This window comes from Carassius auratus, chromosome 45, assembly GCF_003368295.1.
Source record: "Carassius auratus strain Wakin chromosome 45, ASM336829v1, whole genome shotgun sequence".
Lineage (NCBI taxonomy): Eukaryota > Metazoa > Chordata > Actinopteri > Cypriniformes > Cyprinidae > Carassius > Carassius auratus.
The window spans coordinates 12,655,179-12,670,663 of record NC_039287.1 but is presented as its reverse complement, the minus strand read 5'-3'; the positions used below and the strand labels follow the sequence as shown (position 1 = coordinate 12,670,663).

Here is a 15,485-nt window from a genome sequence, read left to right as displayed (position 1 = left end):
AAAGAAAATTTTGTTTTGATAGTAATTTATTTTTTCATTAATACTTTATTTCAGCAAGAATGCGTTATATTTTTCAAAAGTGCTAGTAAATGCTGTTCTTTTGAACTGGTTATCAAAAAAAAGAAAAAAAAAAAAAAGAAAGAAAACGTGAAAAAAATGTAAAACTGCACAACTGTTTTCAACATTGATAATGAGCAGGGGTGCACATATTTTTTTTCAGCCTGTTTCTCATAAGAGAACCTGGAGATTTGGTGTGGTCCTCACACTGCATATAGCGTGACCCATTAAACTATAAAAAATGGATTAATAATAGTTATAATATCATTGCACTTTATTTATTTCATGTATTTTTATTAAATAATAGTAAATAAACTAAATAATAGTGTGTGATTTAATATTATTAAAAATAAAAAGCAGTAGTATTAAATACAAATGCATTTTTATAGTAAATAAACTTACAAATAAAATGCTAATGTTTACTACTACTTTGTTTGTTTGTCTCTTTAAGAAGAATCGCTTTATGTATTGCCCAATTTTAAGTAGCTTTTTTCATCTTATTCAAACTTAAAATCAGCAGGCCTTTATTTTGGCGGGTTGTCGGCAAGTAAGTATACGCGTTTCCGGATTTAGCGCTGCTGATTAAAGAGCGTCAGTGGATGAGTGTCACAGTTTTATGTTGTGCTTTGAAATGGTAGGCATAGCCTAGATTTATGCTTTCAGGTTGAAAATAAAACTTATATAGTACAGTTTGTGATCTAAAATGGTTATTGTGTATTAACAGCTATCAATCATGTCAGTACGCAAATGCGCTGTCAGAACATATTTATACTACGCATTTTAATAACATTGATAACAACTAAATCGGCATGTTAGAATTATTTCTGACTGCAGAAAATTCAGTTTTGCCATCACTGCAATAGGTTACATTTTAAAATGTATTTAGATATAATAGTTATCAAAAATATTTAGATATTTATTAAAATTGTAATGATCTTTAGTGTTTTTACTGTATATTAAAAAAAAGTTTTACCAACCCCAAACTTTTGAAAGGTAGTGTATGTGTTTGATATTTTTATGTAGTTTAACATACATTTTTAACATGCCATTTTTAAATCATTTGTAGAGCCCATCTCTCCATCTGGAGCGATCTCCTCTCTGGACGGTTCTGCATGTGGTGGAGGGTCTTGCTCTGGTCGTGCTGTGCAGCTGTCGACCGGCTACACGCAGACTCTCCGTCAACGTCCTCAAAGAAGTCCGATCACTGCACATGGCCCTCGGCATCGCTAAGGTAACCACCTGCTCTGATCGACTTCCTGTTATTCACCTACATGAGGTGACCTTGTTTTGTTTGCACTTCGGATTCATTGCTTTGTCTTGTTTCTCTCTCACAGGGAGATGAGGAGTTGGCTATAGATGTGATGGACAGATTGAGTGCTTCAGTCCTCGAGAGCTTTATTCATCTCACTGGGGCCGATCAGGTGAGGCAACGCAGAACATTGTGTTTTTGGATGTTGGTGTCCCCTCCAGACTGGACTGTTTAGAAATCTTAGTAAAGTAAAAATAAAACTATATCAGGGTTATCTTTGTTTGCCCCTTTTCGCTGTAGACGAATCTACTGTACTGTCCCAGTGGAATAGACCTTCAGACTCTGGCAGAGTGGAGCTCATCTCCCATCAGCCACCAGTTTGATGTGGTGAGCCCCTCCCACATCTGGGTGTTTGCCCATGTGACTCAAGGTCAGGACCCCTGGGTCATCAGCCTGTCTAGTTACCTCCGGCAAGAACACCTGCCCAAGCACTGCCCCACTGCGCTGAGCTACGCCTGGGTCTTCGCCTCCACGCGCCTTCAGCTGCTCTCGCCACAAGTCGACATCAAGTATGTTTCTACATTCAAATGTGTCTGTAGTTGTGCTGGGTGACATGGGGAAAAAATAATTATACACTATATTTGTTAGCCATTCCTGTCAGTTATGTGACTCTTTTTTTTTTTTTTTTTTTTTTCTGTGTGACCTTTTGACCTTGCAGCAGCCCGATCAATGCTAAGAAGGTGAACAGCAGTAGCAGTGACTCATATGTGGGCCTTTGGAGGAACTACTTAATCCTCTGCTGCAGCTCTGCCACCTCTTCCACATCTTCATCCTCATCGGCCCACGGCTCGGTCCGCTGCTCCCCACCTGAGACGCTGGCATCCACCCCAGACAGCGGATATAGTTATGACTCAAAGGTCGAGTGAAATATTTGCAGATTGCTTGATTTGGGATACCATATTTGAAGGGACTGACAAGTTCTTGTACACGTGTGTGTCTTTGCAGATCGTTAGCATTCCCTCCCCTTCCTCCTTGTTCAAGCACGTAGTTCCCATGATGCGCTCTGAGAGCATGGACATCACGGAGTCTCTCGTTCTGGGGCTTGGCCGGACCAACCCTATTGCCTTCAGGTACGTCTTAAGATCGCCTGACAAAGCTTAGAAAAAAATCCACAAAAAAAATGCTTTACATATATAATAAAAATATGTTGTTATATTGTGTGTAATTGCATTTAAACCCAGTGGTTTGTCTTACAGAGAGCTGTTGGAGGAATTAAACCCTATCATTAAAGAGGCACTTGAGAGAAGGCCAGAGGTGAGTTAACCACAGTTTGACATTTGACCCAGTCATGGAATCCATGGCTGAGTACTCATAAATAAATGTTCCACTAGACCATTTAAAAGCAAGCTTTTTATCCATATATTCATAATGCAGATGCAGATTTAAACAAAATATTGATCCTTGTGTTTTTTTTGTTTCTGCAGAACATGAAGCGACGCCGGCGTCGTGACATTCTCAGAGTCCAGCTGGTCCGGATTTTTGAGCTACTGGCCGATTCTGGAGTCATCAGTCAGACGTAAGTCTCACACACTCACAACATATACACTGCTGTTCAAACATTTGGGGTCAGTAAAATTTTATCACAGTTTACAAAAATAAATAAAGCAGCACAAGTGTTTTCAACATTGATAGTAATAAGAAATGTTGAGCACCATATCAGCATATTAGAGTGATTTCTGAAGGATCATGTGACTCTGAAGACCGAAGGAATGACTGCTGAAAATTCAGCTTTCCATCACAGGAATAGATTAAAATGTAAAATAAAAAAATATATAAAACATTATATTTGGGTCAAATAAATGTAGTCTTGATAAACATTAAAAAAAAAAACTCCACATTCTGAATAATTTATTTGATTAAAATTTTTTGACTAACATGCATGCAGAACTTTTTTTTTTTCTTTTCTGAAAGTCATGAACACTTCCATTGCATTTCAGATGTTGTATTATGTTTAAGAGTATTCCATCATGTAAATGAGATTTAAAGTGAATTTGGAAAAGAATATACGTCCTGCTGCCAAGGCTAATTTCATAGTTAGCAACTTGGGTATCCTAAACCGTAACATGTTTCTGTATTGTCTGTGCAGTGCAAGTGGTGGTTTGGACGGGGAGTCTCACTCTCTGAACAGTACTCTGCTGGAATACGTGGATCTCACCCGACAGCTGCTGGAGGCTGAGAACGACAAAGATTCAGACACACTGAGAGACATCCGCTCTCACTTCAGTGCCCTAGTGGCCAACATCATACAGAATGTACCAGGTACACATGCACAGGGCCTTTCACCAGAAACTCTTAGTGTTAAAGTGTTAACCCCTATTATGCCATTTTTAAGGTTCCTAATATGTTTACATGCATGCAAGGTCAAAACACTTTAGTTTTCTCAAAATATGCATTTACTATCACCCATTTTTCAGATCGGCGTTTCTTTTAACCACTCCTTTCTCTGAGCCTACTATGATTTGATTGGTCAGATGGGCCAGTCTATTGTGATTGGTCTACTGCATACAGCACGTGTCAGAAACGACACCCCCCCCCCCCCTTGCCAAAGTTCTGTATTTTGAATGCTTGATAGGAAATACAAACATCTGTTATTTATCATACAGGTTGTGATTCAGTGAGACATCTTTCATGCATTTTGTGAATCCCGCGAGCAAGTGTTTTGTGAATCCCGCTTTGAAACTCCTCGAGATTAGAGAAACAGTCGTCAGTAAAATGGCAGGAACGCAAAAAAAAGATTGGGGTGGTACTGCTGTTATGTGAAATGAATTTTCACCACTGTTTCTTTGCAACCTCATATTTCTGAAGTGAAAATAAAACAAATTTACTTTCACAGCATAGGACACAGCATCTTCTCGACATGACAGGAATTATGCAAATGTGTTACCCCATGACATGTAGCCGTCACAGAAGTGGGATTTGAATAAGTGCCAACTCGTTTAGGCAGGATTTCTTTTGGAAGACAATGAGTCTCATTTACTAAATATGCGTAGGCACAGATTTTTGTCTGATTTTCTTATAAGCATATGTTAAGAACCCTATATAATTAGATGTTATTGATAAATTATAATTACAGTTCCAATTATTTATATATATATATTTAAATATATATAATATTAGAGGTCCAAACAACAATCACCTGATCTATCCTTATATAAACGGTGATTAATGTGTCTCATCTTGTGTTTAGAGGCATGGCACACTTGGTACTGCTTGAAGACATCGCGGCGCGTGCTCTAAGGAGAGAGCCCGTCTTTAGAGAGCACACAGATATGTTCGCTGAGAGTGATGAATGGCTGTTCTGTTGCTTTAGGTTGCCCAGAGAAGTCCTCATTGATTTATGCAACTCACTGGAACCACACCTAAGCCACATCACCAACCACTCTCACCACCTTATCTCCAAGCCTGTGTTAAAACCCATGCTTCCTTTTTACCTGTGCCCGTTATGCCAGTGGATACACTTTTAAATAACAAATAATTTTTCCTGGCTTCCACCTCCGACAGCAAAACCTCACGTTCATTATCGTTAAAGTTATTTTTCTGGTAACACTTTAGAATAAGGTTCCATTAGTTAATGTTAGTTAATGTATTAATTAACATGAACAAACAATGAATAATACATTTATTACTGTATTCATCTTCGTTAATGTTAGTTAATGAAAATACAGTTATTCATTGTTAGTTCATGGTAATTCACAGTGCATTAACTAATGTTAACAAGCACAACTTTTGATTTAAATAATGCATTAGTAAATGCTGAAATTAACATGAACTAAGGCTTATAAATGCTGTTGAAGGATTGTTCTTGCTTAGTTCATGTTACCGAAAGTAGTTAACTAACATTAACTAATGGAACCTTATTCTAAAGTGTTACCATTTTTCTTTGTCTTGCCTCGTTGTGGAAAGCCCTTATATGGAGCTGGTTTGGGCGTGAATTATGCTAATTACTGACCTTGTGCACGCGGGCGCTCATTTAGAAGAATCCAAATTCACTAACAGAAGAACGAGTTTAAGAACAAGCTCATGTGCGTACGCACGTGTTGTGAATTAGGCGAAAAGTTCTTGTGAGAAGTTCAAATGTGCGTATAAATACGAAAATTGTACGCAAAAATTAGTGAATGAGACCCAATAACTTTATTTATCGTGCACTTGTGGCTTTACAGCTTTGCAGATCATTAACATTCACATACATCTACGTGCATGAAAGGCAATATTTGAAATGGCAAAATAGGGGCACTTTAATTGCCGTTAGTTCACTAAACCGTATATTCATTAATCTGTTATTTAACTTCAACTTATCTCATGGTTGTATTTCTGCAGTGCATCAGAGGAGGAGTATATTCCCTCAGCAGTCACTGAGACACAGTTTGTTCATGCTCTTCAGTCATTGGGCTGGACCCTTCAGCATCATGTTCACACCGCTGGACCGATACAGCGACCGCAACATGCAGATCAACAGACACCAGTACTGTGCACTGAAGGTACCGTCTCACAAAACACACATTTGCATTTTCAGTCGCCACAGATTTCACTATCGCTATCATAGAGTGAATGTGGTATATGATGCGTGTCTGCACAGGCCATGTCGGCGGTGCTGTGTTGTGGTCCGGTGGCTGATAACGTTGGCCTATCCTCTGATGGGTATCTATATAAGTGGCTGGACAATATTTTAGACTCTCAAGACCGCAAGGTAAATACACTTTACTCCTTTTCCCACATTAGCATTACCAGCAAATCAAGTTTCATGAACTGTCACATGCATGCATGTTTGTGCTCAGGTGCATCAGTTGGGTTGTGAGGCAGTGATGTTGTTATTAGAGCTGAACCCAGACCAGAGCAATCTGATGTTCTGGGCGGTGGATCGCTGCTACACGGGCTCACGCAGAGTCGCTGCAGGCTGCTTCAGAGCCATCGCCAATGTCTTTCACAACAGGTAGGTACTACAACGTTCTTGCAGTAAATGTGACTGAATTTGTGTCAGTAATTCAGGTAAAATAAATACTTGTGTGTTTGCTGTCTCTTGCAGGGATTACCAGTTTGACACTGTGGTTCTGCTGAATCTCATCTTGTTTAAAGCTGCAGACTCTTCTAGAGACATCTATGAGGTCGCCATGCAGCTCCTGCAGGTCAGTAGAGATTCTTAAGGACACCAAGAGTGTATAATTGTATAATTGTAAATAAAATCGTATTGGGATTATTATGCAATATGATAACTTCCATAAATATATCATAATCTATGTTTACAGTAAGATAGTATTACTACTCGAGTAGTATATATTAAACCTGTCCTGGTGGCCCCCCTGCCCTGCACATTTTGCATGTCTTCCTAATCAGACACACCCAATTTAGTTCTTGCAGTCTCTACTAATGAGCTGATGAATGGAATCAGGTGTGTTAGTTAAGGGAAACATACAAAAGAAGCAGGCAAGGGGGCCTCCAGAACAGGTTTGGGAAACACTGCCCTAAATCATTCAGCCTTAAGTAGTTGTAGGTTTCATTTTGCATCCTGCAAAATTAACAGAAAATATTTAATGTGGTTGTCGTGCATTTATATCCCCGAATTCCATCATAACTGATAAGTCCAGTTTCCTCACATCTACTTGTGCTTCAAAAAAATAGTTTACTTTTAAATTAAGGGTGATGAGCACTGTAACAAAGTACCAAATCATAATGTTTTTGCATGTGTTCATATATTAGATCCTGGAGCCCAAACTGTTCCGTTACGCCCATAAACTGGAGATCCAGCGTACTGATGGGGTCTTGACTCCAGCCTCTCCCCTCCCTCACCTGTACTCGGTGTCCTACTACCAGCTCAGTGAAGAGCTGGCACGGACCTACCCTGAACTCACACTTCCTATCTTCTCAGGTACGTACATAAACCCACATAAATATAATGCTCAGTAAATCTAACATTTGGTAAAAACTTTTCCCTCCTGCATAAACACTGTGTTTGTAATGAGATTGTGTGTTGTTTTACTCAGAGGTGAGTCAGAGAATCCAGACAGCGCACCCTGGTGGCCGGCAGGTGATGCTGCATTACCTCCTACCCTGGATGAACAATGTGGAGCTGGTGGACTTCAAGCCTTCAGCTCATCGTCAAGAGGAACCTTCGGCGACCGAGGAAGAGGAGGACGCCCATGAGAGAGAGATGATGATGGTGAACAGCCGTCGCTGGCTGAAAGGAGAGGGCTGGGGTTCCCCACATGCCACTACCATGATTCTCAACAACCTCATGTTCATGACTGCAAAGGTAATGCACCAATGCTACATGTCAACTATGTGCAGACTATGGTACAGATCTGAATATCTATAGTGAATATACGTTTCAGACCATTTTTCTTTAATTATTCCTTTTAGTTTTATTTTATAGTTTTATTTAATTTTATATAAATATATTATTTTAACGCTTTCACTAATATTTATACCCAATTTTCAATGTGATCATTGCATGAATGTACATATGGTCTGTTTTTACAGTATGGTGATGAATTTGCATGGTCAGAAATTGAGAACGTCTGGACCACTTTAGCTGACAGCTGGCCAAAAAATCTAAAGATCATCCTTCACTTCCTTATCGGCATGTCTGGAGTCAACAGTGAACCAAGTCTCCTGCCTTATGTGAGTGAAACCTTTCCTGGCAAAATCCCTGTTCAATCCTTGAACAGATGGGCTGAATTTGAGACTTCGGCCATGTTACTTAGGGTGTGTTCACACTTGTCATGTTTGGTTCGATTAAAACGATCTCTGGTGGGATTACTCTGTTAGTGTTGTTCATTTGTGTAAGTGTGAACGCTGTCATCTGAACACTGGTGTGCACCAAACAAGCAGTACTCTGGTGCTGTTCGAATGATATATGAATGCAACATGGTCCAAATACTTCTAAACGAACCAAAAACAGGAAGTTATGACAAGATGCGACGCTATGCAGCATGATTTGACAATGCGGAACGAGCGGTGTATCCAAAACAGAATGAGCAGAGGGCAAACGTAGAGCAACAAGGTCGTAAAGTGCCATTTATGAGCTCTTCATGAGTTTGCAGGTGGTGAATATAAAATCAAAAGTACACACAGCAATGAGCGTGCTTAGTCCAGTAGACAGCATTAGTTGTGTTCAAAGCAATGCTGAGCAGACCAATCGGTGAATGGGTACTGTGATGTCATGCACCAATCTGTCTGTGCAGTGCAGCTTTAAGTCGAACACAGCTTTTGTTTTGGGTGTTCAGTGAGTTCTGTCATGAAATATACGTCATTCAACCTGACCAATCAGGTGTTGAACATATCAATATGTCTTCAGGTACAGTATTTTAGGTTCACTGTCAAAAATGCCACTATGAACGATCAGCAGACCAGGACCAAATGTATCGTTTTCTTTTTTGGTCCAGACTAACCGAACTACAACTGAAATACAAGTGTGAACGCACCCTTATTAATTTAGTCTGTGTCATACAGTTGTGTTCCTGAATGCGTTTCCGAATATTTTGCAGGTGAAGCGTGTGGTGGTATATCTGGGCAGGGATAAGACGATGCAGCTGCTGGAGGAGTTAATGTATGAGCTGGAGCTAACAGACCCTGTATCCTCAGCTGTCACTCATATGGATAACCCACCTTACTACCGCATCACTTCTTCTTACAAGATCCCTTCTGTTACATCAGGTATATGCTTTAAACCACCCTGACTACTTGTATTTTTCCATGTGATGAGTAGAAACATTTCAGGAAACCCCAGTGATTACAGAAAAGTTTCTGATAAATGCGATTTTAAGGAAGCAATTACATTTTCACTGTGAAATGATTGGCTTTTTCAGGAACAACGTCTAGTAGTAACACCATGGTACCTGGACAGGATGGACACCAAGAGAGCAAAATCAAAGATTCCAACATGGAGGACAGGTAAACTGATTCTACATTTAGGAAATGGGTTCCATTTAAAAAAGTATTATTATTACTCAAAATAATTATTTCTGAAAATAAACCAAGAACAATTTATCAGCCATTGCTGACTGGTTGTTCATTATCTGTTGCTAGACGAAGTCATGAAGTGGAACCTTTGAACCTCAATGTAATTTTCTGTATCTCTGCACAGTTACACACATTTGGACATCTACACTGGTCTGAACAGTAATCTGAACAGACAGCACCATCGACTGGAGTCCCGTTACAGCAGCAGCTCAGGAGGATCTTATGAGGAGGAGAAGAGTGAGTACATTAACATCACTGTAATACTGATGATCAGTGCTCCCTTTTACTTCTGAAGGCAGACTCAAAAATGTGTGGATATAAAAGTAAGAATCAGTGCAAAATTCAGTGGGCAGCATTTTCCATCAGAGGAATAAATTACATTTTTAAATAGAGAATGTTCCTGTATTTTGACCAAATAAACATAAACAGGTGTCAAGCTTTTGAATGGTATTGCATGAACATGCTGTTTCTCTCTGTAGGTGACTCTATGCCTGTTTATGCTAACTGGCGTCTGAAGGTGATGGACCATAACCGGCCAGAGCCCCTCCCATTTCCTCCCACTGGTGGCTGCTGGTCACCCCTGATCGATTACCTGCCTGAGACCACCACACCTGGAGTCTCCCTGCACAGGTGAAGGACATGCTCACTGTCTTCTAAATTAGAGTCAGTGTTGTTCTCCTTGACCTTTGACCGCTGACAGCACATTGCCATTTCTTTACAGATGTAACATTGCTGTGATCTTGCTGACTGACCTCATTGTAGACCACGGGGTCAAAGTGGAATGGAGCTCATACCTTCACCTGCTACTGCATGCCGTCTTTATAGGTAACACATATAGAACTGTAGTTTATTAAAACCATTATCACTGGAATGTTCCACATTGTATGTCTTGCGATGCATATTTGTGCTTGTAGGTTTTGACCATCAGCACCCTGAGGTCTATGAGCACTGCAAGCGTTTACTGCTCCACCTGTTGGTCGTCCAGGGCACCAACAGCAGTGTCCAGTCACTAGCATCTGTACTTCTCCGCAACCGTGAGCTGAACAAGCCCAAAGTTCTGACAGTCAAGCCCACTCTTCAGGAGTTCAACCTCACAGGTACTTAAAAGCAAAGATCTTTTGTATGATCTTTCTGCCACAGTGCTCTTAACTGGTCGCTAATAATAATGCTTAATAATAATAAGTAATATATAAGAATAATAAATAATTGTGCATTGGTTCGTCTCCCAGGTGTTACAGAGCTGATGCCAGACTACCAGTCTTCTCCAATGACAGACTCTGGCCTGAGCTCCAGCTCCACATCCTCTAGCGTCAGTCTGGGCAGCTCGGCTCTGCCTCAGCTCCCCTCTACTCTCCTTAATGAAGTGGACCTGCTCGCAGAGCAGGATGAGAAGGTCAAAAACCTCATTGAGTTCATCAGCTCAAGGTGAGGGGGTCTCAGGCCAGTCTGTCATATTTTCTCTCTTAGTTACTTAGAATTTTTTTTGATATTTCTGGCTGTGTTACCCAATTACTTTTTTGGAGCAATTGACCCCAAGTTGTTTTGGATAAAAGTGAATAACACATTTATGAATAAAACATGTAGTTCTTAATTTGTTTTGTTGTCAAACAATAATGTTTTTCCTGCTAAGTTTTTCTGGATACATATTGAATGTGCTTTTATTTTTTTGTTAAGTTACTATATTTTTTGCTCTGTCGCAGCCATGTCTAACAGGAGAGGGTATTGTTGCTTTGCATGTGTTTGTGTGTGTGTGTGTGTGTGTGCTCAGTCTCATCTGTGTGAATGTTTGATTCCGAGTGTTTTCATACAAAATGGTTGTTCATTGAGAGTTGTGTGAGCCTGCTTTGCTTTTGTTCTATGTTAGACATTTCCTGTTGTGCTACTTGCTCTGATTCTTTCTGATTGGTTGGCCCATAGGAGGCGTGGTCCGCTTTGGAACCATGAAGACGTCTCTCCTAAAAACCCCAACATCAAGAGTGCAGATCACCTTAGTGTGTTCCTCCGTCATGTTGTCAACGTCTTCAAACAGACACCGTCAGGTAAGAAACAGCATAGTAGAGTGAGTGAAGTGACGTGTGGCCAAGTATGGTGACCCATTCTCTGAATTTGTGCTCTGCATTTAACCCATCCAAGTGCATACACACAGTAGTGAACAGTGGGGAGCGGTTGGGGGTACAAGGGTCTCACCCCAGATGTTGTATTGAGGGTGAAAGAGATCACTGGTTATTCACCCCCAACCCCCCGATGACAATTCCTGCAACACCTGAGACTCAAACCCGCAACCTTCCCCCCCGAAGAATACTAGTTTTGTCTTAAAGAGAATTGAAATGTTTCGGCTGTGGTTGTAATGGGTTCTTGTGCTGCATGTTTGATTAGGTTACCACTTGGAGCAGGAGCTGAGTGAAGTTGCTCTGCAGACAGCTCTGTCTTGCTCATCACGCCATTACGCTGGCCGCTCTTTCCAGATCTTCAGAGCGCTGAAGCAGCCACTCACAGCCTCCACACTGTCAGACGTGCTTTCTCGTCTGGTAGAGACTGTGGGAGATCCAGGGGAAGAGGCTCAGGTATGTAGAAATATCCCACTCTTCCAGAAGTACTGATAAGAAATAAGAAGGCTCGGCAATGAGGACCTCATCAGTACTTTTTTACTCATCAGTACTTATTTAATCAGTATTTTTTACTTGCCCTGCTAACATACTTGACCCTTAGTATTGATATTAGGCAATGTCTCAGGAAAAAACTATATTATATTACATTATATATAATAAACATTGTCTTTGTTTATATATATATATATATATATATATATATGTGTATGTATGTATGTATGTATGTATGTATGTATGTATATATATATATATATATATATATATATATATATATATATATATATATATATATATATATATATATATATATATATATATATATATATATATATAGTAAGCATTCACTCTATTGAATAAATACAAATTTTAACGAATTAATTTTAATATAAATTTAAATATAAGGTATTTTTCTTATGAAAAGTTTGTTTTAAAAAAATTATATTTTCTGACATATTTTTGTGTCATATAAAAAAAAAATGATAATGTAAATATAAAATCCCTGGGTCCTTCCAAGATTCGTTCTTACTGTTTCAACAAAACATCATCTACTTTAGTCATTAAGATTTGACCTTTATTTTAGATTTAAATCAGTGTTCATGTAGGCCCAATTGCTTTCACCTGGACCAAAACTCGCCCGCACTGTTCTCAGGCCTTGCTAAGCGTTGATCTCTAAACAGTCCTAATCAAACATTTCATCTGTCTCTTGCAGGGTTTTGTTATCGAGTTGCTGTTGACATTAGAGGCTGGTATAGACACTCTGGCTGAAACGATGAAGAACTACGACCTGCTCACTGCACTCTCACAGTAGGATTTGCTCTGCTACAGCAAAACATAAAAACGTTATTTCCCCTCAAATACAGCACATTATTTTACCCATATAACCTTGAGACGCTGTCTCCATTTTCCTTATAGCGCTTCCCATGATCCTCTGCAGGGCACCAAGTTTGCCAATAACAGGAAAAGTACCGGTCAGCTGAACCTTGGCAGTGGAAGTTTCTTGCATGTCCATTACAGCCACACTCGAAGCAACTCCCTCCGTGCAAGTCTGATGGGTGGACGCTTGGGAGACCGCCGCCGCAGCAACACCCTTGATGTAGCCGACCGGTTGGGTGGCAGCCACGGAAATCTAGCCCGCACACGGAGCTTATCATCATTACGAGAGGATGGGGTCCGTGGTGATGGAGGAAGTGTAGTGGGAGGAGGAGGAGGATCTGGTGAGGTGGTGCCACCAACTGACCCCACCAACCTGATGGCGACGGTCTTCTGGATTGCAACGTCGCTACTGGAGTCCGATTATGAGTTTGAGTACTTGCTTGCACTCAAGCTGCTGAACCGACTGCTGGCCCAGATGCCCCTGGAGAAGGCAGACAGCAGGGAGAAGCTGGAGAGAGTGCAGGCCAAATTGAAGTGGTACAACTTCCCCGGCCTCCTGACGCTCTTCCTGAAGGGTTTCACTTCAGCTGCAACGCAGGAGCTCACCATTCACCTCCTCAGTAAACTCATCACTGTGTCCCGACTCACACTCATAGACCCCTCACAGCTAGCAGGTGTGCCCATGTTCAGTATCAGTATCAGTATCTGTTTCAGTATCGGAGATTTTGATGAGAATTCAGGGTGTTTCCAGATATTTATTTTCTTAAATGATTTCTTGTCAGGTTTTCCTCTGAATGTCCTGTGCCTGCTGCCGCACCTGGTCCAGCACTTTGACAACCCTACAGGGTTCTGTAAGGAGACTGCTGATCGGATCGCCAAAGTTTGCGCTGAAGAAAAGTCAGCCACACTGGCCAACCTTGCACACATGATGAGTCTGTACTCAACGCACAGCTACTCGCGAGACAGCACCAACTGGATCAACGTGGTGTGTCGCTACTTACACGACTCTTTCTCTGAAATCACCTTTAACCTGGTCACATACCTAGCTGAGGTGAGAGAAATTTGATTACCGGACCTAGTCATGCAGTTGGAAATAAACTATTGGGATACTGATGAGAGGTCAATTAGATAAAAAGTATTTTCGAGTTTTTCAGACAGCGATAAATCTGCCACCCTCTTTAGTTTACAAATACTTCTAAGGAATTTAGTTAAATTGACCTTGGTGTGAATTTTTGTAATTTTTAAACGTTTAATTTTTTTAGATATTATCAATTCTTTATTTATTACACTACCTTTCAAAATTTGGTTGTATTTAATTATTTAAGATGTCTCTTAACCTCTTGAAGGCTGCATTTATTTGATCAAAATACAGAAAAAAGTTATATTATATGAAATATTATTACAGATTAAAATAACTGTTTTCTCTTTTAATATACTTTAAAATGTATTTTATTCCTGGGAATAAACTCCAGTCTTTATTATGAATGTTGAAAGCTGCTTAATATTTTTTCAAGATTCTTAGATAATTAGAAAGATCGAAAGAACGCCATTTATTAGACATTTTGTTTAAAGGGGGGGTGAAATGCTATTTCATGCAGATTTTTTTTACACTGTTAAAGAGTTGGATTCCCATGCTAAACATGGACAAAGTTTCAAAAATTAATTTGTACGTTTTGGAACAAAAATACTCCTTCCGGTTTGTCACAAGTTTCGGAAAGTTTTTTTCGACTATGGCTCTGTGTGCGTTAGATGGAGCGGAATTTCCTTATATGGGTCCTGAGGGCACGTCTGCCGGAAGAGCGTGCTCCCGTATAGCAGAGCATTGAGAACACAGACATTTACTGATAAGAGCGAGAGCGTCGCGAAATGTCACAAAAGAAGTGTGTTTTTGGTTGCCAGGGCAAGACAACCCTGCACAGATTACCTAAAGAGAAACAGCATTAAGGGACCAGTGGATGGAGTTTATTTTTACAGAGCATCAACGGAGTTGTGCAAGTGTTTTTGTTTGTTCCCTGCATTTCGAAGATGCTTGTTTTACAAACATGGCCCAGTTTGATGCCGGATTTGCATATCGTTTATTTCTTAAGGATAATGCAGTCCCAACGAAAAAGGGTCACGATTGTGTGTTGGAACCGCAGGCGGTGAGTAAAACTGCTTCAAATATCTCTGTGTTATTAACTTAGCTATCAGCGCGTAAGCACATCAAGTAAACAACATGCGATGTTGTCATCAAACTGCACTTTCCACACCTTAAAAAAAAAAAAAAAAAAAAAAAACGACATAAAGTGGAACTTAGTCATTTTCCAAAACCGCTAAGCAAATATATAGAGTTTTAGTACATACCACATAGAGACGTCGTTTGCTGATGCTGCTCTTGTTAAATTTCAGTCTCTGGATCTGTGTCACAGCCTCAAAACGCTCTCAACTCAAAAGCCTACTGGCGCTCGTGATTCTTTAGCTCCGCCCACACGTCACGCCTCCAGTCGGTCGTGTTTTTCCGGGAAAAATCGGTACAGACTATCTTTCTCTTATGAATATAATAAAACTAACGATTTTTTTGGAGTTATGAAGGATGCAGTACTACTCTATAGGTACTCAAGATTAACAGGATATTGAGTGAAAACGAGCATTAAACCCCCCCTTTAAAAATATATATATATACATGTCAAAGTCCCTTTTAA

At 40.1% G+C, this 15,485-nt stretch overlaps 1 protein-coding gene across 8 annotated transcripts in view; it reads left to right on the top strand.

Moving 5' to 3' along the window:
* Positions 1–15,485, top strand: part of LOC113063306 (protein furry homolog-like) — a 91,990-nt gene that overhangs the window by 52,495 nt on the left and 24,010 nt on the right. For all 8 annotated transcript variants that reach the window (XM_026233602.1, XM_026233596.1, XM_026233599.1 and 5 more), the window contains 27 exons: positions 1,124–1,288; positions 1,392–1,478; positions 1,607–1,875; positions 2,025–2,223; positions 2,312–2,436; positions 2,563–2,620; positions 2,791–2,882; positions 3,453–3,625; positions 5,684–5,844; positions 5,943–6,053; positions 6,142–6,296; positions 6,390–6,489; positions 7,061–7,229; positions 7,345–7,613; positions 7,841–7,981; positions 8,848–9,016; positions 9,169–9,253; positions 9,447–9,559; positions 9,802–9,952; positions 10,044–10,147; positions 10,237–10,419; positions 10,552–10,747; positions 11,240–11,361; positions 11,699–11,886; positions 12,641–12,735; positions 12,844–13,478; positions 13,587–13,855. In XM_026233602.1, the coding sequence (XP_026089387.1) occupies positions 1,124–1,288; positions 1,392–1,478; positions 1,607–1,875; positions 2,025–2,223; positions 2,312–2,436; positions 2,563–2,620; positions 2,791–2,882; positions 3,453–3,625; positions 5,684–5,844; positions 5,943–6,053; positions 6,142–6,296; positions 6,390–6,489; positions 7,061–7,229; positions 7,345–7,613; positions 7,841–7,981; positions 8,848–9,016; positions 9,169–9,253; positions 9,447–9,559; positions 9,802–9,952; positions 10,044–10,147; positions 10,237–10,419; positions 10,552–10,747; positions 11,240–11,361; positions 11,699–11,886; positions 12,641–12,735; positions 12,844–13,478; positions 13,587–13,855 (4,584 nt within the window). The remainder of the gene's footprint in view (positions 1–1,123; positions 1,289–1,391; positions 1,479–1,606; positions 1,876–2,024; positions 2,224–2,311; positions 2,437–2,562; positions 2,621–2,790; positions 2,883–3,452; positions 3,626–5,683; positions 5,845–5,942; positions 6,054–6,141; positions 6,297–6,389; positions 6,490–7,060; positions 7,230–7,344; positions 7,614–7,840; positions 7,982–8,847; positions 9,017–9,168; positions 9,254–9,446; positions 9,560–9,801; positions 9,953–10,043; positions 10,148–10,236; positions 10,420–10,551; positions 10,748–11,239; positions 11,362–11,698; positions 11,887–12,640; positions 12,736–12,843; positions 13,479–13,586; positions 13,856–15,485) is intronic.